The sequence below is a fragment of the Artemia sp. Qi Xiang Cuo genome, chromosome 1 (genome assembly GCF_049724085.1).
Source record: "Artemia sp. Qi Xiang Cuo chromosome 1, ASM4972408v1, whole genome shotgun sequence".
NCBI classification, from domain to species: Eukaryota; Metazoa; Arthropoda; class Branchiopoda; order Anostraca; family Artemiidae; genus Artemia; species Artemia sp. Qi Xiang Cuo.
In genome coordinates this window covers 2,519,381-2,547,092 of record NC_142794.1, presented here as the reverse complement: position 1 = coordinate 2,547,092, position 27,712 = coordinate 2,519,381, and the positions used below count along the sequence as shown (strand labels likewise).

The window sequence follows — 27,712 nt, the reverse complement described above, 5'->3', positions numbered from 1 at the left end:
TGAAGTCAACTTTATGGTCTCAATAGCAACAGAGCTTGTCGAAGGACAAACATAAAAAGAAGAAGAAAAACCGTTGCATATACTCTTGTGAGGATGGGGGATAGACCCAAAATCTAGCAGGCTTAGCTGCTAGTAATCAATAAACGGATGAAAGTAACTAAAACCGTAAATCACTACCTCCTTAATCACCCATCTCGACTCCCTCCCCCCCCCCCACAAAAAAAACAACAAAACAACTCAAAGCTTCAAGTCGAAAGTTTCATCCGTGAGACAAAACAGGGTACTCACCAAAACAACCGCACAGTTTTCAGTAAGTTAATTTGAGGGTTCCAGCATTGCCCTTATCCCCTTATATCCTCGTGGATTATTTAGAAGAATTACTCTAGGGATATGATCTTTGTCTATATGAAGCACATGCCCAAGTCACGTAAGGCAAACTATACGATTTCCGTACTAGTTAATAACGATTAGGGTTTGTATCTCATCACCAAGCTTTATGCCTAAAATTATCCTTACACAACACTTCTGGAAGATGTCTAAACTCATCCTTAATTCTTTTGGTGACCACACTTCAGCACCATACTCAGCATGGAATACCTTATATACAAAAAAAAAACACAAAACTTGCTGGATTTTTCGTTGAGATGAAAAAGTAGAAAACCGAGTTACATATGACAGCTGAATCCTTCCTTTTTTTTTTCCTTTTTTTTTTTTTTAGGGGCAATGTATCTCCTAGGATTAAAGGACTTCAGGCTTTTGACAATATTTAAGTCCTAAACATACAGTTTAGCAATATACAGTTTATAAGGTGGGAGCAGTTCCTTATGTGACCAATCAATCACTAATTCTTTTCAATGTTACAGTACCTTTCTTCTTCTACTTCTAAACATTTGACCCAAGAACGAATTTCTTAGGGCAGTAAAAGGGCATGCCTTTCCAAAAACTAACCTTACAAGTTTGTGCCCAAAAAAAGAGTCATGCATACTCCTGCCATTTACCCGTGTAATCTAAGCCATTTAAACGTTTGCCTCTCAATAGCTTTAACTATCAATCTTGGCCAGTCTCTGCTTATAAGTAGCCATTTCTTGATGCAACCATATGCAACCTATTGCAAAATACTTAGTAACTTTATATTAAAATTAACTGAATCTTTTTTTTTATTTTTTTTTTATTTTATTTTTTTAGGGACGATGTATCTCCTAGGATTAAAGGACTTCAGACTTTTGACATTATTTAAGTCCTAAAAGAGAGCAATATATAGTTTATAAGGTGGGAGCAGTTCCTTTTGTCACCAATCAATCAATAATTCTTTTCAATGTCACAGTACCTATCTTCTTCTCCTTCTAAACATTTGACCCAAGAACGAATTTCTTAGGGCATTGCGAGCAGGGCTTCCACTATCCCCAAATTTTCGAGGATTTCCTCGAAAATCTATGCGTTTCCCTGAATCCCTAAAATTTCCCCTAGAATCAACCAATCATGGTGTCACCTCCAGTGACTATTCCAAGCAAATATTACTTTTCATACCATAATTTTTCACTGCTCTCTTGTTCGTTAATTTTCGTCTCCTGTATTACTTTGCATAAAAACCAGACCGATACAATTTAAGTATAGACATTTCTTCATATGTTCACAAAAGTAACATTTTTCTGAATTTAGATTAAACCATTTCGAATGCAGCATTCCGAATGATATAAGAATCTTACATTTACATCATTCGTGGTCAAGACAATCCTAAGAAAATTAGTCAAGAATTATACTTGAAGTTGTTTAACGGAATGTTGAGTTGGATTTTGGGTTTTGAAATTGAACTTCTAAAGGAGAATCATAGGCAGCGCAATCGCTCTGCCTAAGAAAAGAACGACTTTGGCAAAATGTATTATTATTTTATTTTTTTTCCCATACCAGGGCACTTCGTATCGAAGGCGTTGTCGTATAAACTTCAAAAAGGGCTCCTTCGACTGGAAACTGGAGTCGCTAGTACCCTTTTTAATAGTCGAAAGTGATTGGAGGGCAACTAGCCCCCCCACGCCCGTCCTCCTCCTAAACACATCCAATCAAAATTTTGAGAGCCATTTTGTTCAGCGTAGTCGATTTCCAGATAGATAATATGTTTTTGAGAAGGACACTCCCCCAAAACCCTCCGGGCAAGGTTTTTAAGGTATGCCCTGGGGGCATATGAGGTTTTTATAGAATGATTTTTCGTAGGAACTTCAAAAAAGCTTATTTGATTGGAAATTCAAAGGGCTATTACCCTTTTTAATAGTCAAGAGTGATTGGACGGCAACTACCCACCCCCCTTTGCCCATCATTTCCCCAAACAGATCCAATCAAAATTTTGAGATAGCAGTTTGTTCAGCATAGTTGATTTCCAGATATAAAGTGTGTTTTTTGAGGAGGACACTCCCCCACAACCCTTGGGGCAAGCGTTTTAAGTTATGCCCTGGGGGCATATAAGTTTTTTTTTATAGAAGGCGTTGTCGTAGAAACTTCAAAAAAGGCTCATTATATTGAAAATTCAAAGGGCTAGTGCCCTTTTTAATAGTCAAAAGTGATTGGAGAGCCACTAGCCCCCCCCACGCCCATCTTTCCCCCAAGCACATCCAATAAAAATTTTGAGATTGCCATTTTGTTCAGCGTAGTTGATTTCCAGATGGAAAATATTTTTTTGAGGAGGACACTCCCCCATAACCCTCGAGGCAAGGGTTTTAAGTTATGCCCTGAGGGCATATAAGAACAATGTTGGCACAATGTATCATTTATTATTTTTTTCCTTTAGAGCAAAGCACTTCGTATCAAAACAGTTGTCGTAGAAACTTCAAAAAGGGCTCATTCGATTGGAAATTGGAGTGGCTAGTGCCCTTTTTAATAGTCGAAAGTGATTGTACGGCACCTAGCCCCCCCCCACGCCCCTCATTCCCCCAAACACATCCAATCAAAATTTTGAGAGCCATTTTTTTCAGCGTAGTCGATTTCCAGATAGAAAATATGTTTTTGAGAAAGATAGTCTCCCACAACCCTCCGGGCAAGGGTTTTAAGTTATGCCCTGCGGACATATGAGGTTTTTATAGAAGGAGTTTTCGTAGGAACTTCAAAAAGGCTTATTCGATGGGAAATTCAAAGGGCTAGTACCCTTTTTAATAGTCGAAAGTGATTTGAGGGCAACTACCCCCCCCCCCCACCTTGCCCATCCTTTCCCCAAACACATCCAATCAAAATTTTGAGATAGCAGTTTGTTCAGCATAGTTGATTTCCAGATAGAAAATCTGTTTTTGAGGAGGACACTCCCCCACAACCCTTGGGGCAAGGGTTTTAAGTTATGCCCTGGGGGTATATAAGGTTTTTATAGAAGGCGTTGTCGTAGAAACTTCAAAAAAGGCTCATTATATTGGAAATTCAAACGGCTAGTGCCCTTTTTAATAGTCGAAAGTGATTGAAGGGCAACTAGCCCCCCCCCCACACCAATCATTCCCCCAAGCACATCCAATCAATAATTTTGAGATTGCCATTTTGTTCAGCGTAGTTTTTTGAGGAGGACACTCCCCCATAACCCTTGAGGCAAGGGTTTTAAGTTATGACATGAGGGCATATAAGAGTGATGTTGGCACAATGTATGATTTATTTTTTTCCTTTAGAGCAAAGTACTTCGTATCGAAAGTTGCCGTAGAAAATTCGAAAAGGGCTCATTCAATTGGAAATTGCAGTGGCTTGTGTCCTTTCTGATAGTCGAAAGTGATTGGCAGGCAACTAAAACCCCTTCCACGCCCACCATTTCCCAAAACACATCTAATCGAAATTTTTAGATAGCCATTTTGTTCAGTGTAGTTGATTTCCAGATAGAAATTATGTTTTTAAGGAGGACGCTCCTCCACATCCTTCGGGGCAAGGGTTGTAAGTTATGCCCTGGGGGTATATAAGGTTTTTATAGAAGGCGTTGTCGTAAAAACTTCAAAAAAGGCTCATTCGATTGGAAATTCAAAGGGCTAGTGCTATTTTTAATAGTCGAAAGTGATTTGAGGGCAAGTAGCCCCCCACTCCCATCATTCCCCCAAATACATCCAATAAAAATTTTGAGATAGCCATTTTGTTAGGCGTAGTTGATTTCCAGATATATATTATTTTTTGAGGAGGACACTCCCCCACAGCGTCGAAAGTGATCCTTTTTAATAGTCGAAAGTGATTGGAGGGCAACTAACACCCCTCTCACGCACACCTGTTCCCCAAATACATCCAATCAAAACTTTGAGATAGCCATTTTATTCAACGTAGTTTTAAGTTTTGTAAATTAGGTCTTTGAGGATGACAAACCCCTCACAGCCCTCAGGACCAGGGTTGTAAGTTATGCCCTGGGGGCATATAAAGTTTTTAGAGAACACGTTGTCGTAGAAACTTCAAAAAGGGCTCATCCGATTAGAAATTGAAATGGCTAGCGCCCTTTTTAATAGTCAAGAGTAATTGGAAGGCAACTAACACCCCCTCCACGTCCACCATTTCCCCAAACACATCCCAAAAAAATTTTGAAATGGCCATTTTGTTCCAAGCAGCTTAAGTTCAGGAAATTATACCTTTGAGCAGAACACTCCCCCCACAGTCTTCAGGGCAAGGGTTATAAGTTATGCGCTGGGGCCATATAAGGTTTTTATTGAAATCTTTGTCGTAAAAACTTCAAAAAAGGGCTCATTCGATTGGAAATTCAAAGGTCTACTGACCTTTTTAATAGTCGAAAGTGATTTGAGGGCAACTAGCCCCCTATCTCCCCCTCCTTTTTCCCAAACACATCAAATCAGATATTTTAGATAGCCATTTTGTTCAGTGTTGTGGATTTCCAGATAGAAATTATGTTTTTGAGGAGGATACTTCCCCACAGTGCTCAGGGCAAGGGTTGTAAGTTATGCCCTGGGGACATATAGTTTTTATAGAACGCGTCGTCGTAGAAACTTCAAAAAGGGCTCATTCAATTGGAAATTGAAATGGCTAGTGCCCTTTTTAATAGTCGAAAGTGATTGGAAGGCAACTAACACCCCTTCCACGCCCACCATTTCGCCAAACATATCCAATCCGAATTTTTAGATAGCCATTTTGTTCTAAGCAGTTTAAAGTTCGGGAAATTATACCTTTGAGCAGGAAACACCCCCCACAGTCTTCAGGGCAAGGGTTATAAGTCATACCCTGAGGGCATATGAGGTTTTCGTTGAAATCTTGGTCATAGAAACCTGAAAAAGGGCTCATTCGATTGGAAATTCAAAGGGCTAGTTTCCTTTTTAATAGTCGAAATTGATTTGAGGGCAACTTATCCCCCTCTCACGCCCACCTTTTCCCCAAAAACATCCAATCAAAATTTTTAGATAGCCATTTTATTCAACGTAGTTGAAAGTTATGGAAATTATGTCTTTAAGGATGACAACCCATTCCTCCCACAACCCTCAGGGCAAGGGTTGTAAGTTATGCCCTGGGAGCATGTAAGGTTAAGCGATGTTGTAAAACCATTAAAAAGGGCTTATTCAATTGATAATTGAAAGAGCTAGTGCCCTTTTAATAGTCAAAAGTGATTGTAGGGCAACTAACCCCCCTCTCACACCCACCATTTCCCTAAACACATCCAATCAAATTTTGAGATATCCATTTTGTTCAAAATTTTGTTCATTTTGTTCAAAATTCTGGAAATTAGGTCTTTTAGGATGATAACCCCATCGAGCCCTCAGTTAAAGGGCTGTAAATTATTCCCTGGGGTCATATAAGGTTTATATAAAAAGTTGTTGCAGAAATTTCAAAAGGAGTTCATTTGATTGGAAATGGAAATTACCCTTTTTAATAGTCGAAAATGAGTGGAGAGTAATTAACCCCCCTTTCACACCCACCATTTCCCCAAACACATTCAATCAAAGTTTAGAGATAGCCATTTTGTTCATCGTAGTTGAAAGTTCTGGAAATTATTTATTTAAGGATAACAAACCCCCCAGAGTCCCCAGGGCAAAGGTTTTAAGTTATGCCCTGGGGGCATATAAGGCTTTTAATGATAGAGTTGTCGTAAAAACTTCAAAAGGGGCTCATTCAACTGGAAATTGAGTGCTAGTGCCTTTTTAATAGTTGAAAGTGATTGGAAGGTAACTAACCACCCTCTCACGCCCACCGTTCCCCCAAACACATCCAATCAAAATTTTCATACAGCCATTTTGTTCAACGTAGTAGAAAGTTCTGGAAATTAGGTCTTTAAGGATCGTTCCCCCCAGCCCTCAGGACGAGGGTTGTAAGTTATCCCCTGGGGGTATATAAGGTTTTTATTGAAAGCGTTGTCGTAGAAACTTCAAATGGGCTAGTACCTTTTTTAATAGTTGAAAGTGATTGGAGAAAGACTAACGCCCCTCTCACACCCACCATTTTCCAAGACACATCCAATCAAAATTTTCAGATAGCCATTTTGTTTAACGTCGTTGAAAGTTCTGGAAATTCAGTCTTAGAGGATGACAACCACCCTCACAGTCCTTAGGGAAAGGGTTGTGATTAATGCCCTAGGGGCATATAAGGTGTTTATAGGAAGTGTTGTCGTAGAAACTCAAAAAGGGCTCATTCGATTTGAAATCAAAAGGCTTAGTACCCTTTTTAATAGTCGAAAGTGATTGGAAGGCTTGAGACGTTTATAGTAAAGATCGATGTGGATATAATGTATTATTTTTTTGTTGTTGTTGTTGTTTAGACCAGGGCACTTTGTATCGAAGGAATTGTCGTAGGAACTTCGAAAAGGGCTCATTCGATTGAAAATAGAAAGGGCTGAAGCCCATTTTAATAGTCAAAAGTGATTGGAGGGAAACTAAACCCCCTCCCACGCCCACACTCCTATTTGACTTTATGTTTAAAAACTAAATGTTGCCATAAGATTAAATCAAAATTCACTGTGTTAATGCTAATTCCCAATAAGGCATCTCAGCAGTATCCCAAGAACGACTGAGGGTATTATGTTAAAACCTTCGGGACTACTTCTGCTCTTAAAATATAACCAAGTCAAAATAGCGTAAGTGTATCCAAGCAATCAAAGAAAGTAAACAGATTTTTTTGCGAATTGTATCAAGCTCTCTATTTTAGGTCAAGTAGAGGAGGTATGAAACTAAAGTAAACAATCCTATTTGTGTCCAGATTTTAAAAAGGGTGTATGTTGTTAAAAATTGCTGAAAATTTTTCTCCAGCATACAAAAAGCAGGCCAAACTATAAATTAAAAAAAAAAGATATAAAGTATTATTTTCTTTTTCTCTGAAAGGACTGTCAATATAAAAGGAATAGAAATTAATCAAAAAACTTTTTCCACAAAATAAGTTTTTCAAAAAAAAGTAAAGAACTCCATTAAACAAAAAACGAGCAAAAATAAAATCAAATAATCTACCAAGCGTGAAACTACCACAAATCAGCATCGATAAATAAATGAAACCCTTAACGAACAGAAATTACAATAGCAAACCGAGTCAAACTCAAAACGAGCAGAAATTAACATAAGTTGGGCTCAAAACCCCTATGCTTTTCCAAGGCCAGAACATAATTTGCACTTTACTGAAAAATATAAATGTTTTTACTTTTATAACTTTAATAAATCAAATGATATTAACATTTTGAGAACTAGATATCAGTATATGTATATTAAACTGACAATGCACATTTATTTGTATTTTTTTTTTAGTAAAGTGCAAATTATATTCTCGCCTTGGGAAGGCATAGGGGTTTTTTTCAGACTAGCAGGGTTTTTTTCAGTTTGTCTGAACTTATTTTATATCTTTAAAAGTTCTCCTACCATGATTAACAAAAAGAGCAACATATCTCCCATTTGCTTATTTTATTACTTTTATGATCCAGGCGTCATCTTCTACGATTTTTTCCATCGTGAATCTGGGAAGCTTACGGTTAAACAAATTCCCAAAAAAAACTCTGGATTTCAGATGCCAGGCGAGGTGGAAAAACGCCTGGTTCTGCTGCATGAACAAGAGAAGAAGAGAACTTCAGGCATCATCATATTAAACAGGGGATCGTAAAAAGTTATAAAAGAACTCTTTCCTCCGCAATTTCTTAGACATAGGGCCATTTTCTAAGTAAAAATGAAAACCAAACAACCCTTTGAATGTCATTTGGACCCTCAGGTGCCTCAACAGAAAACTATGACATCGCATGAATATTTATTCAGAAGCCCTTTCAATTTCCCAATTGAATGAGCCTTTTTAGAAGTTTCTGCGACAACATTTTCTATTAAAACCATAAATGCCCCCAGGGCATAACTTACAACCTTAGCCCCGAGGGCTCTGGGGAGAGTGCCATCCTCAAAGACTTAATTACCAGAACTTTCATCTACGTTGACCAAAATGACTATCTCAAAATTTTGATTGGATGTGTTTGGGGAAATGGTGAGCTTGAGAGGGGGGTTTAGTTGCCCTCCAACCACTTTCAACTATTGAAAAGGCCAATAGCCCTTTCAATTTCCAATCGAATGAGCCCTTTTAGAAGTCTCTACGAACAATTTCTATAAAAACCTTATATGCCCCCAGGGCATAACTTGTAACCATTACTCTGAGGGGTTTAGGGGGTTTGTCATCCTCAAAATCATAATTTCCAGAACTTTCAACTACGTTGAACAAAATAGCTATCTCAAAATTTTAATTGAATGTGTTTGGGGAAATGGTGGGTGTGAGAGGGGGTTAGTTTCTCTCCATTCCCTATCCACTACTAAAAAGGGCACTAGCCCTTTAAATTTCAAATCAAACGAGCCCTTTTTAAATTTTCTACGGCAACATATTCTATAAATACCTTATATGCCCCCAGGAGACAACTTAAAACCCTTGCCCTGAGGACTGCGAGGGGGTTTTCATACTCAAAGACACAATTTCCAGAACTTTTAGTTACGTTGAACAAAATGAATATCTCAAAATTTTGATCTGATGTGTTTGGGAAAATGATGGGCTTGAGAGGGGGCTTAGTTGGCCTCTAATTACTTTCAACTATTAAAAATGGCTCTAGCCCTTTCAATTTTCAATCGAATGAGCCCTTTTTGAAGTTTACCGACAATGCTTTCTATAAAAACCTCATAAGCACCCAGGGCAAAGCTTAAAACCCTTGCCCTGAGGGCTTTGGGGGGTTTTCATCCTCAAAGGCATAATTTCCGGAACTTTCAAGCAAGGGGATAGTTGCCCTCCAATCACTTTTCACTATTAAAAAGGGCACTAGCCCTTTGGATTTTCAATTGAATCCGTCCTTTTTCAAGTTTCCAAGACAAAACTTTCAATAAAAACCTTATACCCCTACTAGCCCTTTTGAAGTTTCTACGACAACGCTTTCTATGAAAACCTTATATGCCCCCAGGCCATAACTATTAAACCTTGCCCTGACGGCTGTGGGGGGGGGGTTCATCCTCAAAGACCTAATTTTCAGAACTTTCAACTACGTTGAACAAAGTGAATATCTCAAAATTTTGATTGGATGTGTTTGGGGAAAAGGTAGGCGTGACAAGGGCGTTATTTGCCCTCCAATCACTTTCGATTATTAAAAAGGGCATTAGCCCTTCGTATTTCCAATCGACTTAGCCTTTTTTGAAGTTTCTACGACAACACTTTCTATAAAAATCTTATATACCCCCAGGGTATAACTTATAACCAGTACCCTGAGGGCTGTGGAGGAGTGTCTTGCTCTAAAACATAAGTTCTATTTGGAAATCAACTACGCTGAACAGAATGAATATCTCAAAATTTTATTTGGATAAGTTGCGGGAAATGGTGGGCATGGAAAGGGTGTTAGTTGCCTTCCAATCACTTTCGACTATTGAAAAGGGCACTGCCCATTCTAATTTCCAATCGAATGACCCCTTTTCGAAGTTTCTATGACAACTCCTTCAAAACGAAGTGCTAGATCTAGAACAAATGAGTAATACATTGTACCGACATCGTCCTTTACTTAGGCAGCGCGAAGGCAGTGCGATTGCGCTGCCTATGATACCAGACAAATACATTAAAGAGATTAAGGCTATGTACGAGAATAACACTGCTGCGGTTAAGGTAGGAAATGAGGTTAGCTTCTGGTTTTGTATTAAATCAGGATTTAAGCAGAGTTGTGTTCTATCCCCCTTTATATGGATTATTTTGATGGACTTTGCCTTAAGGAGCACAGAAAAGGCAATGGGAGACCACGGAATCAAATGGGGATGGAAAACTCTCCCGGAATTAGATTATGCTGATGATTTAAGCATCTTAGATGAAAGTTTGAGCAAAATAAATGAACTTTAAAAGTCTTTGTAAGTTCAGAGTACTAGAATAGGTTTGAAAATCATTTTTGCAGCGGCAGCTGCAACCTAGTAAAGAGCGAACAACAGCCCATAGTAACCAAAAGTTAAAAAACACGTTTTGAATAGAACTCTCTTGTGAAAAAAAATTGTCATCTGACACTCAATCAGGAATGGTAACTATTGTTTCGGTTTATCTTAAAAGTAAAAGTTGATTGCAAAAAAAAATTATGGTGATTTCAAATAAGAGCCCGAAACACCTCAAAAATGGCGTCAGATCAAACTGAAAAGTGTACCATTGAAATCAGCATGGTGGGAAACCTTTTACAGGGAAATTACAGTCCCCTTCCTTTAACAACAAAGAAAATTGCTTTTTCGCGTCGGTAGCAATGATCTGTTTCCCCTTTTTTTTCTTTTTTTTCCACCAGGGCTAGCGGATGACCAGAACATCATAGCGGGATGTGTAATAGGTCATTCGAAAGATAATTAAATTTGTAAGTGCCCTTTTTATGCGACCAAAAAGAATGGAGGGCAACTAGCCCTCCATCCCTTCAGGCCCCCTCCTCCAAGAGTCATCCAATGAAAATTTTGAGATACCCTTTTTGTTCAATATAGTTCAAAGGTCCAATATCTAGGGTTTTAGTGATGACATGACCCACTATAGTCCCTGGGGAAAGGGCTATACGCTGTATTGGTATTGGACGTATTGATATCACGCGTATCGGTATGGGCGTAATGTTATTGGGTGTTTTGGTATCGCCTGTATCTTAAAGCAATTTTTAGTAGCTCATATATACGTCCTTCCTTCCTATAAATTTCACCATCAGCAAGTTCCAAATCATGGTTGCAGCGGCAGCTGCAGCCTAGTAAAGACCGAACAACAGCTCATAGTAACCGAAAGTTAAAAAACGCGTTTTGAAAAAAACTGTTATGTGAAAAAAAATTGCCATCTGACACTGCATCAGGAATGATGACTATTTTTCGGTTAATCTTAAAAGTAAAAGTTTATTGCGAAAAGAAATTTAAGGTAATTTCGAAAAAGAGCCCGAAACCCCTTGAAATGACATCAGATCAAAATAAAAAGTGCACCATTGCAGTCAGCATGGTCCAAAACCTTTTGTAGGATAATTAGAGTCCCCCACATTGAACAACAAGGAAAATCACTTTTTTGAATGGAACCACTGATGTCTTTTTTTTTCACCAGGTCTAACAAATGACTAGAACATCAGAGATATTTAATGGCTCATTAGAATGGAAATTAAATTTTCTAGTGCCCTTTTTAAGTGACCAAAAATATTGGAGGGCAAGTAGCCACCCTCCCTCCCTATATCCCCCCTGTCCCAAAAGAAGCCATTTTGTTTAACATAGTTCAAAGGTCCAATATATATGGTTTTGATGATGATATGGCCCTCCATAGTCCCTGGGGAAGGGCTATATGTGGTATCAGGCGTATCGACGTCGCGTGTATCGGTAACAACAAGGAAAATCACTTTTTTTGGACGTATTATTATTGGGTGTATTGGTGTCGCCGGTATCTTAGACAGATTTTCAGTAGCTCATATAAAAGATATTGCTCATATTTACGTCCTTCCTATAAATTCCACCATAAGCAAGTTCCAAATGGCACTAAAAATGGCACTTTTGGTTTCAACGAATGACGTAATTTTTTTCAAAATCCTGCGGGGGGGGGGGGAGATCAAAGCTGGAGCCAAGTTTCCCAAATAAAGTAAAATGACAGAGAAAAACTGAAAAACGAGCCATATAGTAATGAAAAAGGTACAGATGTACAAAAAGAACTGACCTGTTTCAGTGAATGCTTGAATTATGTAGGCTTATCTTAGCTTTGAAAACATTTTTGGAGAAAATAAATATCATGGTTGCAGCGGCAGGTGAAACCTTGTAAAGAGCGAACCACAGCCCACAGTAACCAAAAGTTAAAAACCGCATTTAGAAAAAAGCTATCTAGTGAGAAAAAAATTGCCATCTGACACTGTTTGAGGAATCATCACTATTATTTCGGTTTGTCTTAAAAGTACAACTTTATCGCGAAAAGAAATTTATGGTGATTTTGAAAAAAAAAACCAAAACCGTCGAAAATGGCCTCAGGTCAAAATGAAAAGTGTACCATTGGAATAAGCATGGTCGAAAAGCTTTGACATGGAAATTACAGTCCCCCTCCTTGAACAACAAATAAAATCACTTTTTGCATCGGTAGCACTGATCTGTCTCCCGTTTTTTATTCTTTCTTTTTTTTTTCTAGCAGGGATAGGGTGTGGCCAGAGCATCATAAAGATATATGTAAAAGCTCATTTGAAAGGGAATTACATTTGTATGTGTCTTTATTAAGTGACCAAAGACATTGATGGGCAAATAGCCCCCCCCCTCCCTGCAGGACCCCTTCCCCCAAAGCCATCCAATCAAAATTTTGAGATGGCCATTTTGTTCAAAATAGTTCAAAGGTCCAATATATATTATTTTAGGGATTCTTAATTGCTACTAAATTTAATTTTTTTTAAAACAAAGGGAATCTATTTCGATATTAAAACAAAGAATTACATATCAATATCTTGTTAAAAAAATTGTACGATTACTTTCCAGATGATCCACTATTTTTGATAATATGATGCACTCATTTGTAAAAGCAAACCCAGGAAGGTTTTTAAAAAAGTTTGGAAAAATAGGAAGATAAGTCTGCAAACCAAGATTAGAATATTGGAAGGTCTAGTGATGACAGTGATCAAATATGGCTCTGAAGCATGGGCACTCCAAAAAGTGGATGAAGATTTGCTAGATGTTTTCCAGAGAGATTGCCTCCGAGTTGTTCTGGGTACCCGGCTGACTGACCGTATTTAAGACAGTAGGCGGTAAATGTGGTTGAATCAGGCTTTCTAAGGCTATAATGAAAGACAGGTTGAGATGGCTAGGGCACGTTGTGCGGATGACAGATTGCCGAAGATTGTCCTTTTCGACCAAACGTGTAGGGCCAAACGGAAAGCAGGTCGTCCTTGTCTGGGGTGGGAGGACGTCATAAAGAAAGATTTAAAGGAAATGGGAACTTCCCGGGAGGGGGTAAAAGGGGAGGGTTTGAATAGATTGGGATGGAGGAAGAGCGTGCGTAACTGTGTTGGCCTTAGGCGACTTGGTGCTGCGGTGAGTTTTTAGTAATAGTAGTAGCAATAGTAGTATGCTGTTAAGTCTTTAAATACGAAACCACAGTCGCAATTTCAAGAGCTTGTCTTCCTGCCCCTTCAGCTTTTGTATGCTCAAGGAATGAATGCTAATATAATTTTTTTCCACTGTTTTTTTAAACTTATTTAATTACGAATACGATTTCAGAATTGAAAAACTAGCCAACTTCGGGTTAACGGCAAAATTTTGCACCATCTGGCCTCTCTTTTCGTCTTTATCTACGATTGGAAAAGACATAGTATAATAAATAACACAATAGTTAAATTCTGGGGTCAATAAAAGAAACCAAATGAAATTTCAACATAATCTTAGCGTTCACCTAGCGGTGAGACCTATACTAGTTCTAAATAAAACTCGTCATAAGCAGGAAAAGTAAGAAAACATAGCGCACACAAAGTGACAATTTTTTGGAGGAAGTAAATCTTGTTACAAAAGGTTTGATATCAACTCTTGCACGGAAACCTCGATGAAAATTAGGGGATTCCATCAAGGAATAGTATAAGAGCTACGGTAGTCAAGATGGACAATGACATCCAACAGCAATACGGAGAATTGAGAAGCTAGAACAAGAAGCAAAAGAAACTAATGAAAAACGAAGAGGTGAAAATTAAAATCGAAGCACGAAAAGAACAAAAAGAGATAGAACGACAGAGAATAACCCTTTTGACACTAAAAATACACATACCTGTCTAAAGATATAACTTGCAAGCGGTTCATCTAAATGTGGATGGTTTTCAATAAAAGCAAATAAGTCCATACCATTTCCATGCTTTTCCATTACCATCTGGATAAACTTTTCATTTTCATACACGTCTAAAACTTGTACCTAAAAAATTTAGGAAGAGATTGACTAATTAATTTTCTTATTAATTTTCTAACGCTTTGACGTGAAGAAATTCATGAAGCAACAGGTAAACACAGGAGAGAAACAATTTCTCTTATAACAATTCAAACTAAAGAGGGGCAAACTTCCAAGTACGTTTAAGGTAGGAAACCCGATTCCCATACTTGCTACACAATTTTTAATATTAATGGTACCGCTTTATTAGTTGAGCCTATTTTTCAGCATAAACAAGTTTTTGTTTCTATGGATAATTTTTGGACACCCTGTAAATTGAAACTTATTTTAGATTAAAGGCAAAACGATCTTCTTATACAAAAAATCTACCATAGATATAACTTAATGTTAGATAGATTATTAATTTAATATATGAAAATATCGCACAGGCCGTAGCAAAAGAAAACTGACCAGCCAACTCAGAGGGAGGGGGCGGATAGAAAAGTAGAAAGAATGATTCAGAATACCAACACCAAACCAATTCAACCAATTTAAGCACGAGTTAGCACATTACGTCCAAAAATATTCGGTGTATTCCATAATTACCCTCAGGAGCATAACTCAGTTGTCCAATTGCTTCAAAGTATCGCTCTAAACATACCAATAAATAATTCTCATCACAAGTTTCAAATCTAAAGACGTCTGATTAATTTAAAGCTTTGCACTTAAGGCAGCTCATTTCAAGCTCAAGAACTTGTGCAGGTTCAGTTTTATTAGAAAATCAGAAGAAAAAGACCGGTTCAGTATGAATTAAAACAGTTTTTTTTTTAATATCACTTCCATTCAGTGGTAGGTTGTTACTTCCGCTGGAGTTTAAACAAAGAGTTTCTCATTAGCAAAGGGTACGAGAAACTGATAAGTGTGGAAATTCAAGCTATTCTTTGGCAAACAAACAACAAGCGGTATCTAGAGTTACCCAACAAAATGACAAATTAGCAATAATATCAATGAGATGGATTTTCCCCTTTTTTTAAATTCGACTGGCAATAATTGAGCTACTTTTTTCATAAGGACACAACAGGTAAATTTGGTCACATTTTTAAAAACTAAACAATGTTCTAAATTCTAGCCAAGCCATTTTCATTGTTGCATTTAGACCCCAGCGCTGCGCCGATAAGAGAAGGCCAGCAGCGACGGAGAAAAAAAAATTTGCGGCGGCGCCACACCGCTATTGAAACCGGCGGCACGCCACTGGCGCGATCATTGTTGGCCGTAAACATTTATCTTTTCATAAGTCTCTTTCAAAACCAAGCTTTAGTTTTTGGGCCTATTTACGAGTTAGAAACTTCGCGACTCGCTGACTAGACGCTGGTCTTCTTCGCTATTCACCAAGAGAAGTAGAAATCTGGTAGAAACCAAATGGCTGTGGCATTTCAGAATCCTTGCATAATAGTTGAAATATCTAACAACTATGTATTCCTAACACAATTAATTATCAAAATTAGCGGTATTTTTTCCATCGAGCAACCGTCACCATCGAGAAGAGATGTCAACATTTATATCACAGCTGGATTGGTAGGAAACTCTTTCCCCTTTGCTTGCATACCATGAAACGTCTAAAAGGGACTAGGAAGGTATATCCCCTTTCAATCCAGGTTGTCTTGAAAATGAAGATCTATGCTCATAAATACAGACCAACCAAATGTTTTTTTAGCCCAGAAAGCTGATGGCAAATTGCCAACCTCATCAGAGGTTCTAACTACAGCCCAATCCCTACCTGCATTGCCATCCTCTCACCCAATGTTTTCAGTAAGCCCTGTGATTTTGCAGCATTTGTGAAATAGGATAGTCACAAACTGAACAAGCACAACCACATCCCGGCCCGACAAAGAAAACAAGATATTTCAAGGAAGAAAAAAGGCAAAACAAAAGAAAATCTCTGATTCATTAGTGAAGGTCAAGATTGAAGCTGCCTTCACTACAAGGAAGGCAAAGAAGAGGCAAAAAAGAAAAAAATGAAGCAACATAAGCAAGCAAAACAAAGAAGCAGGCTGTGAAGAGATTTGGTAAGAAAACAGCACTAAGGGTAAAAAAGAACAAATAGGTGCAGACAGTGACTGTTGATGACAACTCGGACAGTACTCTAGGGTAAGATAATGAAAAGGAATGTGAACTTAGTTTTGATTTGAGTTGCAGTTCGTAACTTTGTAAAAGTTACCTATGAGGGCCATTAGGGAGAAGATCGAACCTACTGCAGAGATCAGTGTGACGACTATGAGTGGTGGGAGAGGTAATGTGTGAAAGCGGCTGGAACAGCCAGATCATATCTACTACAAGAAAAAGGATTTAGGGTAAAAACCCCCAGTACTTGGACAGTGTGTGATCTTGGACTTTTGTTTTGACTAAAATGTATCTTCCCTAAACAAAGACAGCAGCTTCTTAATCTTGGACCTGATGCAGATAGTTGGGATTGGCTGACTACAATCTTATAGCCAAGCCCATTTAAATGTAATTACTCTTTTTCATAGGACATGTTAGTGATTGAATCTGTCCATGATTCGGATAATTCATTTAAGATCCTTTGTCCAAGATTGAGCAGTAGCCTGTTTTCTAATATTAGACTCAATCTATAAATTTGCAATTACAATTAAGCCTCTACTATTAATTATTTGTGCATTTAAAGAGCTATATTGTATATGGGTGAAATATTCAAACTAATGAAATATTCAAACTAATGAAATACTTGTTAAGAAAATCTAGACAGAGTAAGTAGAGAAAAATTTATTTTCCAGGTGGTATAATAAATACAACTATTGAGATGGTGATTAAGGAGACCTGCAATTGTAGTTTATTTCCCATTCATTTCTGCCAATGTCTGAAATATGGCTCCCTCCTTTGATTAGACACCTCCTAGCCTGCTCCTAGTTGTTACACCTCCAGTGGTTTTATGACAAATAAGGAAACACATTAATTGTCCTCGATGTTAAATTCAGAATTTAGCAGTTGGGAACTTGAGAATTTTCAGAACCTACCGTTTCAAGTAACGCTGCTATGTGACGGAAACTAAACCTCAGTATTTACAAACACCTGCCAACCGCAAGGAGTCAAGAAATTTTGATTCTTTGCTTTATCAAGGTGTCTTGAATTAGAGAGGTCCTTAAATCTCAAGTTTCTACCTGGAATTTATTTTGGTCTCTGTTCGAAAGACAATTGTCTATTTAGTGGATGCGCTACAAGATATAGTGCTGAATAAAAACTCACCCTGGAAGCACAAGGAATTCTTGCCAACCATTTGTGTGCACACTTGTTTGTTTAATTTTGAAAACCACACTAGATTGCAAAGCAGGAAAATCGAAATTCTTAACCACAAGAGAAAAGAGTACCTCCAACTTTGCAGTTGACGCAATAAAGAATTAGCTAAAATTAATTCAGTCATCGGAATGCAGCCTCGGAAGGCGGTGGCTTGCCGGTGGCGTTACAAAACTTCTGTGGTGATCGAATGGGCCTCTTGTCAGCGGCGTTCGATGCATGCGCCGGCGCAGCACCAGGTTCTAGTTGCAACATTAGCTGCAAACTGGTAGAGAGCAAGCCATGGCCCATAATAACCAAAGTATTCAAAAACCGGTTTTCCAGCAAACTGTCTAGCAAAAGGCATTTCTTATGTAATGCTATTTTGAAAATAGTAATTTTCATTCAGATTTAATTGAAGAGTAATTTACAATTACGAGATGAAATTTTGGGAATTTCAGAAATGAGCCTGAAAAGCAACGATTGCCGTCCGTAATTTAGATTACGTCATCCTATTTGGTTATGTTTAGTTTTCTGATCGTCAGATTGACATTCTTGGTGTGTGTGAATGTTTCCTTACTGTGGATAGTTTTCTCTCGTTACATTCTTTTCCAGGTTATCCTTTGATTTCAAGAACTAGGATACAGGGGCGATGACTTGCTCTCATACTGAAACATCAACTAAGATACGGCGAGAGGGATGGTTTAACTTGTTGGATGGAGGGTAAGATTGAAACTTTTACGGTAGAGGTACATCTGGAAAAAAAAATGTTTTGCTTAGTGTACCGGCCTCCTAGTACTGTTCTTGATGAGTTCTTCGAGGGTGTTGTATATCTTATGGCACGAATAAGTAATATAGATTATATTAATGCGGGTGATTTTAATTTTCACCTATTACATCTTAATGGTGTGAATAGACCCCGGCACCACGCCGGCACATCGACCGAACGCCGCCAACGAAAGGTCCTGTTGACCGCCACCGAAGTATCGCAACGCTGCCAGCACCGCTGACAGAGGCAGCGGTCAGTTGACTTTGAATTAAATTTGCGGCAATTCTTTGTTGCATCAACCGCAAAGTCGGAGCTTTTCTTTTCTCGTGTGGTTAAGTATTTCGATTTTCCTGATTAGAAATCAAGCAGGGCTTATGCTATCCCTGAATTTTCGGGGATTGCCCCGAAAAATCACCCAATCACGGTGCCACCCCTAGTGATTTATCACTAGTGACTATCCCTGCCAAATATTACTTTGTATACCACAATTCTTCACTACCCTCTTGTTCGTTAATTTTCGTTTCTCGTGTTACTCTGCATATAAACCAGTTAGATATAATTGCAATATACACGGTTCTTCATATGTTGACAAAAATGTCGTCTTTATGAAACTAAATAAAAAACAAGTTTTTTTAACTGAAAGAAAGGAGCAATACTAAAACTTAAAACGAACTGCAATTATTCCGTATATGAAAGGGGCTGTCCCCTCCTCAAAACCTTGCTCTTTACGCTAAAGTTTTTTATTGTTTTAAAAAGTAGAGTGATGAAATAGAGTCAAACTTTAGCGTAAAGAGCCAGGAGTTGAGGAGGGGACAGCCACTTTCATATACGGAATTATTGCTGTTCGTTGTAAGTCTTAATGTCGCTCCTTACCTTCAGTAAAAAAAAAACAACTTATTTTTATTTAATTTCTGAACGTTTTTCAACTAACAGGTTTGATTTTGGTTCACCGTGCATGAAAAGTTAAAACACAATTTGCATCTTAATTTTGACAGATTTATTCCGGATATGATGGGTTGCCCCCTCCTCAATACCTTGCTCTTTGCGCTAAAGCTGTTAGCACTATTTAAAAAGTTTCCAATTCTAATTAAACAGCCCCTGTTTTTCAATAGCAGTAAACAGTCAAACTTTAGCGTAAAGAATAAAGTATTGAGGAGGGAGGTCCCTTCATATATGGCATAATTTCTGTTCGTTTTTCAAATAATGTCGGTAAATCTGGCTCACCTTCTATGAAATATACCCCTCCCCCTCGCATAAAACTCCTCCGTGGATATTTCATCCAACGTAAAGTACACCCCCCCGTCAAATTCCCTCCACACAGTTCCTTCCTCGCTGAGAATCTCCCCGCCCTCTCTGTAAAATTACTTGTGGGGGATTTACTCCGAAAAATTCTCCTTGGCATTTTTTTATTGGATTAAGACTTAAATCTCTAATAGGTTTCTCAACCACTCCAGAAATACCCCCTTCTGTGGAAATTATTTCCCATAAAACTAAACGTACGGAAAAAAGCCCCCGGATAATTCCCCCGGAGCATCTCCATATAAAGTATTTGGCAAAGAGAAAGTAAGAAAATTCAAAAGAATTTCGTATAATAATACTGTCAAAACCCCCAGTGTAACATTTCCCCAAAAATATTCACTCATCAGAAATTTTCCTCCCAAAGGAAGATTCTCTCCTTAGAAATACACCCAAAGCACAACCCCTCCCCCCCCCCAAAAAAAGGTTGTATATTTCCCAATAACAAATACTATATGCAAACAATGGGCAAAGTTCACAATTTGGAGCCCTTCCCCCGGGACTGTGGCGGGTCATTTTACACCTACAGACATAGCTATTAGATTTTTCGACTATGCTGAACAAAATGGTAATCTCAAAATAAGACCACTGGGTCGATACGATCACCCCTTGGAAGAAAAAAAATAAAAAAAAATAAACACGCATCCGTGATTATTTTCCTGGCAGATTTTTTTTTTTACAAAATTCCACATTTTTGCATATAGGAGCTTTAAATCTCTATAACAGGGTTATCTGATACAATGAATCTGATGGTGTGGTTTTAATTAAGATTCTATGAATTTTAGGGGGGGGGCATTGCCCTTTATCGAAAATAAGGCAAATAATCTCAGGCTCGTAACTTTTAATGGGTAACACTAAACTAGATGAAATTTATATATTTGAAATAAGCATACAAATCCCATTCTTTTGATGTATCTATTGGTATCAAAATTCATATCCATTTTTTTGAGTTTTGGTTACTTTTGAGCCGGGTCGCTCCTTACTGACAGTTCGTTACCACGAACTGTTTAATGAGATTAAACCATTTCGAATGCAGTTTCCCAATTGCTATAAAATTCTTACGTCATTCGTAGTCAAGAATTTAATTTTTAAGTTGAACGGAACGCATACACTATAGGGGTTCAGTTGGATTTTGAAATTGATAGCCAATAGATTATTGTGACAGCTGAATCGTAAGTTTGTAGAATTTTGTTTCTTTTACAATTTTTAGATACATTTTTTTTTATTTTAATACACAAACATTGAACGCCAGATAAATTAAAGAAAATACAATATTTTTTCAGCGATTTTACCCCCCCCCCCAAACAAAAAAAAACCTCTATTGAGACAAAAGTTAGCTATAGACTATGTACAAGGTTGGGGAATTGAAGATTGAAACGGAAGTGAACCCAAAAATAGGATTAATAAAAAAAATTGTATGTTATTGCCTATAGAGGGGAGAAGGGATAAGGGGCTATCATTTTTAGATGATAATACCTCAATTTTTTTTTTATTGAAAGCAGGGATGCCAAAAAGCTAATTAATTTTTTATTTGAAGCGGAGACAGAAAAAGTGATATCAAATTCCCTGGGAAACTATAAAGATATTTTCATAGACCCAACCCCCTCCCCCCATTGGGACTTTTTCATTGTCTTGGGTTTTTTTGAATTTCTCATAGGCTACTGGCCTGATTTGTCTTTTGTGTGTGCTCCCTTTTAATTAGACTCCTTAAATCTTATTGAATGCCATGGCGAATCGATTATCTATTATTTAAACTATTATGCAAGGGTTTTGAAAGGCCATAGCCATTTCGTTTCTACTAGATTTCTACTTCTCTTGATGAATAACGAAGAAGACCAGCGTCTAGCCAGCGACTTGCGAAGATTTCAACTCATGAATAGGCCCGAACCTTTTGTAAATTCAAACTGGGATTTGAGAAAGACTGATGAAAACAATTATGTTTGCGGTCAACATTGATCGCGCCGACGGCGCACCGCCAACATCTCGTCGGCGGTGGCACAAAAAAAATCATCGGTGGCACGCCACCGCTACTATTTTTTCCACTGCCACCACCGGTCTTTCCTAATCGGCGTGGCGTCAGGGTCTAGGTGTGAATCTTGATTTTTTTTTTTTTTTTTTTTTTTTATTTGATTGTTTCGTCCAACTGTTTTCCTACAGCTGAAATTCCAACTAGAATAACTGAACATTCGATAGCTTTAATTGATAATATTTTGCACCTCTACGTTTGATTTCCAAATGTTTTGTGACGTTGCGATTGTGCCAAGATCTGAACATCTCCCTATGATTTGTTCTGTTGTCTTTAAGTAACGAGAAATCTCGAAGTCGGGAAGAAATAAAACAAGAGAACTTCTGCCGGCTAATTTGAGACGATTTCAAGATACTATTAGCTTTATGACATAGGGTAAAGTTTTAGAAGAAAAGGAAGATCCTTCAGTCACTTTTGATAAGTTTTTAAACATCTTTTTGCCAGTTAATGATTTGCCAGCTTATACGTTAAAATTTGTATCTTCCTGGTGCAAGTCTTACAACATTTGCAGACGACACGGCAATAACTATCACAGATGCAAACCTTCACGATTTTATAGTTCGCACGAATGATCTCCCACTGTACCTCAATACATATACTAGTCTTAATCTTGTACGTTTTAATGTGATACAAAACTAATTATACGATTTTTAGCCGTACTGATGTGCTGATAAATTTTTCGAAAAATGTTTCATTTGGTAGTACTATTATTAAGTAAAATTTTTAAACGAAGTACTTGGGAATTGTTGATGATTAAAATATACCCAGCTTTATTATTAACATAATCAAGACCTTCTTAACAAATATAGAGCAAACTGTGAAGTATAAAGACCAATTTTCCACTTCTCTGCCAGTTTTTTATGGAATTCCACAAGGAACTGTGATCGGGGCGCTGGGCTTCCTCCTCATGATAAATGAAATTGCTGCTGAGCTGGAGGACAGATGGAAATACGTTGACGACTTGTCCTTAACGGAAATCGTATCTAAGGATTCGAAGAGCAATGCTGCTGGTAACATCGACCAAGTTGCCTCAGTGGTAGCGGTACTAAACACCGTCGTAAATGAAGAAAAATGTTTGGTCACAACATTTTCTTTTCTCCAGAATACTCAACCATCTTTCAAACCTCCTATTGCTTTTAAGCTAATAAACCACAAAATAACTTTACTTGGTGTGGTTACTTCTTCTGACCTCTCGTGGCGGATGAATACAAAGACAATTGTAAAAAAAAGCTAATGGCGCAATCCAAATGCTAAAAACACTGAAAAATTTCGAGTTCCTAAGGACACCCTGAAACTAATATTTAACACTTTCATCCGCTCCTTAGTTGATTATGCTTGTCCGGTTTGGCACTTTGCCCTTACCCAGGATGAAACTGATATCATAGAACGAGTTCAGAAGACATAACTGCAAATCATTAAGAATTTAAACTTGAATCCCTTTCTTCCCACTGAGGAAAATTATGCCAAATACTTGGCTCCTCCCTCCTTCAACATCCCATCTACCGATCATTCCTTCCCCCACCTTTTGTCCGTATAAGATCTCGTCCCCCCAGGGAAGTGGCTCAGAAGATTCCGAAACTAACCCCAGTCCACTGTAACACCATGCGCTACAGTAAAAGCTTTGTGCCAAGCTTTTTGAAATATTACAATGATCTAGTATTTTTATTCTTTAGTTTATTTTATCCAGACGAAGTTTTATCAGACAACTTTATTTTGCTAATTAAGACTAGGAGACATCATGTTTAGGCTTTGCCCACGAGAGATAAGTCTTGTTTTTAAATTAAATGAATTTGAAGTATGTGACCTAATTGGTAAATTGATTCACTGTGCACAGGTCTTTCGGCCTTCTAGTAATGGCTGTGTTTATTTCATTGTTGTATTATTTTTCTGAATTGTTGTAAATGATGGTATTAATCAATCAAAAATCAATCAAATTGAAATTAAAAGTACAACACTGAAATCTCAATTTCCGAAAACGCTTAATTGGAAATTTCCGTTCCCTACCTCGAACAACCAATCATAGTTTTGCATGGGTAGAGCTGAGATGGCACTGGCGTGTCTCCTGCTTTACGATTTCTTCCCTAGGGGTAATCGTATTGAAACACCGGACGTAAAAGTTTCAGATGATGGCTCATTTGAAAAGAAATAAAAATTTCTATTTCCCTTTTCAAGTAGTAAAATAGATCACGTCCCAGCAATTTACCGTTTAGCCATCTTATAATAATAAAAAAAAAAGAAATTTCTTGAAGGCAAAAGAATACGTCAACCAGCACAGCGAATTTTAGACTGGGTCAAAATAAACTTAAACATTAATTAAATTCCAATTTTCAAGAAATCAAAATTAAGCTTGTTTTAAACAATCTTTTTTATGATACTCGAAACGTTGCATTGGTTTTAGTACTAGTAGTTTCCTCTCAAAGTGGGTTTATTACTTTTTGTACATAAACAATAATTACTAAAGGACTGCATAAATAAATTAAATTGCCTAAAAGGAAGTAATTATAAATGAAGAGATCAAGATTTAAGCAGTGCAGAATAATATTTGTGTTGAAATAGGAGCTCCAAGCGTTCATGGTGCTTCGCTACAACATTGAGTTACAAATTGCTTAAATCCCGACAGTGCTCCGTTCTGTCTGGCGCTAAACAGAGGAATTGGGCGAGGTTCTGATATTAAAGCAGTCAAGTCATCTTTTCCGAGGTTGGTCTCAAGGTGTGTGGCATGTACCCGTCCTTTAAGGGTGATTTTTGCTAGTTTACTGGATGACATTCGTTGGATATGACCAGGCCAGAGAAGTTGCTGGCTTCTATTCCGTTGCATGGAAGTGCGTGAACAGCGAAGGAGTTTGCGGAGGCATTTTGTTTCAAACGGCTGAATGGCTCATTTTTGACTGACCAAGTTTCGCTTGCACAAAAAGCACTACAGATTATGAAAGACCTGAAAAGTTGGACCTTCAATGACTTTGAAGATGTTTTGCATTTCCGAGGTAGACAAAAGATTCCACATTTTCTTTTTGCTTCCCTTTTACAGTTAGTTGCACGGCTCATGATCCAAAATCTCCAGACACATAGAATCTTCGTTTGACTGTATTAGTGACCATTCAAAAGTTTTCGGTTGATGACACTAGCTCGATTGTGTCTACTTGGAGACGTTCAAGACTGTATTTTCAGGATGTTGTCTCCATAAGCTAGTTTGTCGATAGGCCTCCCTCCAATGAATGCGCCATTTAAAATTTTAGCAAGTGATAGAGCTGCCTTGAGGAAAATATTAAGCAAATAGTGGGATAGAAAGAAGCCCTGGAGAACATCTGCTGACATCAGGAACTCGTCTCGCAGGCCTTCGGGCATTTAAACCTGGCTTACGAAATTTGAATACAATACATTTCTTTAATCAAAGTTACTTTTGTTTTCGGCAACTCAATACAGTAAGTGTATTTACGCCATATTAAATCAAAGGCCTGTTTGAAGTCAATAAAAAGTAAAATTTATCTGTCAGTTTCCAAACGGAGCAGATTTTTTCTAAAGTAAACGGGCCTCCTTGGACCTTCTAAGGTGAGGTCTGATAGGGATTTGTCAAGGACAATATTATCATAAAAACATCATTAAACTTGGTAATACGTTTCTACCACGGAGCGAAGGTGACGAGATTCTCCTAAAATTCGTAGAATTGAAGAGCAAATCTTTCTTCAGAATCGATAGTACATTAGAAGCAATTTTTGACAATGACACAGCGGTGACAGTAAAAGCTAAAAACTCAATTTAGTCGGTTGAGAAAATGGTGACAGCAATTAAATCTTTGAAAAAATTATTTGCATGTAACTACCTAGCTCCAAACTTTTCTATAACTGAATTCATGATTTTTAGGCGGTCACAGCGGGCAGTAAATGAAATTACCGTAGAAGAGTTAATTGTAAACCAAAGAAGGATAAAAAGAGTAAATTCATTTCGTTACCTTGGGGTTATTCTCGATGAGTTTTTATCTTTCCGTAAGCATTCTGATTATTTGAGATAGAAACTTGCCCATATTTTAGGTTGTCTTCATAGATTGAAACACCTGTTTCTTTGCTTCATCCTTAAAATTTTTTACCACTCTCTAATTGAATCATATCTTAATTATTGCCCTTTACTCTATCTCAACACATTCATAGTCTTTCTGCAACCTCTTCAGATAATTCAAAATAAGGCAATTAGAATTCAGGGTACTTTTGTTCATTGCCCAGTGAGGCTTCAAAATCTCTCGGAAACCCAAACTTTATGTGTTTTTCTCAAAATACTTAATCTCAAACAATAAGAGACCTGCATACAGCAATGTGGTATTATGATATCGACTCTTCAAAAAATCATTTCCATGATTTCGGTATAATTAAGGCTCCCACTTCTCTTGCCCACCACGTCCGTTCCAAGAAGTATCGCCTTCCCCCAATTAAATCAGAGGGAGCTAGATTCTCAATTAGATACCAGATTCCTCATATTGTAAATAAACTCAATTTATTAGAAATGTTCCCAAGTTTCAAGAGGCGATTTTCTTTGAAAAAACATATTTTAAAAATAGTTCTTTGTTTGGATGTTGGAATTGATGAATAATAGATATTTTTATAAAATTTATTGTGGTGTTTTCGCGCTGGGGTGGCCTCCTCTGTTATCTCTTACCATGTATGTTTTTTTTTTTTTGATATCCTTTATCTGTTCTTTCGGCATTTTCCTGTCTCTGTTTATGGCCGACACTTCGAGCCCTACTCCCCGTCGACCAGTTTAGAATAATCTGTATAAGTCTGTCTTTCTATGTATCGATCTGTATAAGTATTTTTGCCATTGTATATTCATCTTCTCTTCATTATATATTATGTTGTCCTTTACAGTTTTATTTTATATCAAGAGATAGCCTGTAGAAAAAGGAAAAACCACAAAGCATGAACTTACAATATTCTTATGACTGAACGTCCTTAAAAGTATAACTTCCAATGGAACTTTTTTTCCACTGTCATCATTAACCCAGCTATTTTTGTGAACCTTGGATTTTTGTATGAACTTTGTAATAACCTGGAAAAAATATATACCTTAATTGGAAGCATAGGAAAAATTCCCTTGAGCAAGGATCGAATGGACCCAATGCAAGTACAACTTTTTGGATCATTCCCTGGCAGAGAAAAATGGCAGGGATAACTGTAAAAATAAGCCGTGATCTAAATGTGGATACAGTTAGAAAATATTTTTTAAAGGAAAACTTTCATGGAAAAGCTTCCGAAATAAACTCCCTCGAGCAAAATCCAAAGGACAAAACACTAGCCAAGCTTTTCAGATCACTATTTGGCCCCTAAAATTGACAGGATGAGCAGAGGAAATAAAAGCTGATATAGAAATGGAAGGAATTCAAGATTGGTTTTTAGATCAAACCTTTAAGGAACAGCATCTGCTAACTAATATTTTTTTTTCTTTAACAGAAAATGGAAAACATTTTCCAGTGACACAAAAGTGTACTAAAAGAGGCGATGGGCCTACCAAAACTTTTTCTAAGTTCCTATACAATCTATGATTCCACATAATACTCAACGTTCCGACTTCGAGGATAATTAAGTTTGGCTTCTCTTTTATGACACATCCGCAGTGATTTCCGTGCGCTTCTAGATAATAATTGATTCGTTTTAGAATCCTGCAGCCCGATCAAGTAAGTCATTAAAATATTTTAAAAGCAACAGTTAAACCAGTTACTAACACTATGTTTAAATTTTCAGCCAAAAGAACCCAAAACCAATCTGAAAATCCTTAAAAGGGAATTATTGCGCTCGTAAGGCCCGTCTAATAAGTCTTTACCTACATTTCGTATTTGTCTTCGAAAATTTACTTCCTAAGAAGATGAAGGAGAAGGGCAATGACCTGGGGCGACAAATGTTTCAGCATCTCTAGCACAAAGACTACTTGACATACATTGATGTACTATTTGCCCAATAGATCCATGCTATTCAGCTGCATGTTCGGGGGTAGCTAGAATGGCCAAGGAGAGCATTACTTACGAAAAAATACTCAAAAACAAGTGTAAGTGTAAGTTCCAGTGGAACACGAAACATTTACACATCCCTCCCTCATAGGTGACCGGTTGTCTCTATCGTAGGTGGCTAGTTCCT

At 37.6% G+C, this 27,712-nt stretch overlaps 1 protein-coding gene across 2 annotated transcripts in view; it reads right to left on the bottom strand.

Moving 5' to 3' along the window:
- Positions 1 to 27,712, bottom strand: part of LOC148955903 (uncharacterized) — a 148,160-nt gene that overhangs the window by 9,146 nt on the left and 111,302 nt on the right. Inside the window, exons 9-10 of one of the 2 annotated variants that reach the window (XM_089093056.1) lie at positions 26,511 to 26,630; positions 14,122 to 14,262 (exon numbers count right to left, since the gene is read on the bottom strand). The exons of the other annotated variant lie outside the window; for it this stretch is intronic. Of the exons in view, the coding sequence (XP_088949182.1) occupies positions 14,122 to 14,262; positions 26,511 to 26,630 (261 nt within the window). The remainder of the gene's footprint in view (positions 1 to 14,121; positions 14,263 to 26,510; positions 26,631 to 27,712) is intronic. 2 annotated transcript variants of the gene reach the window in all.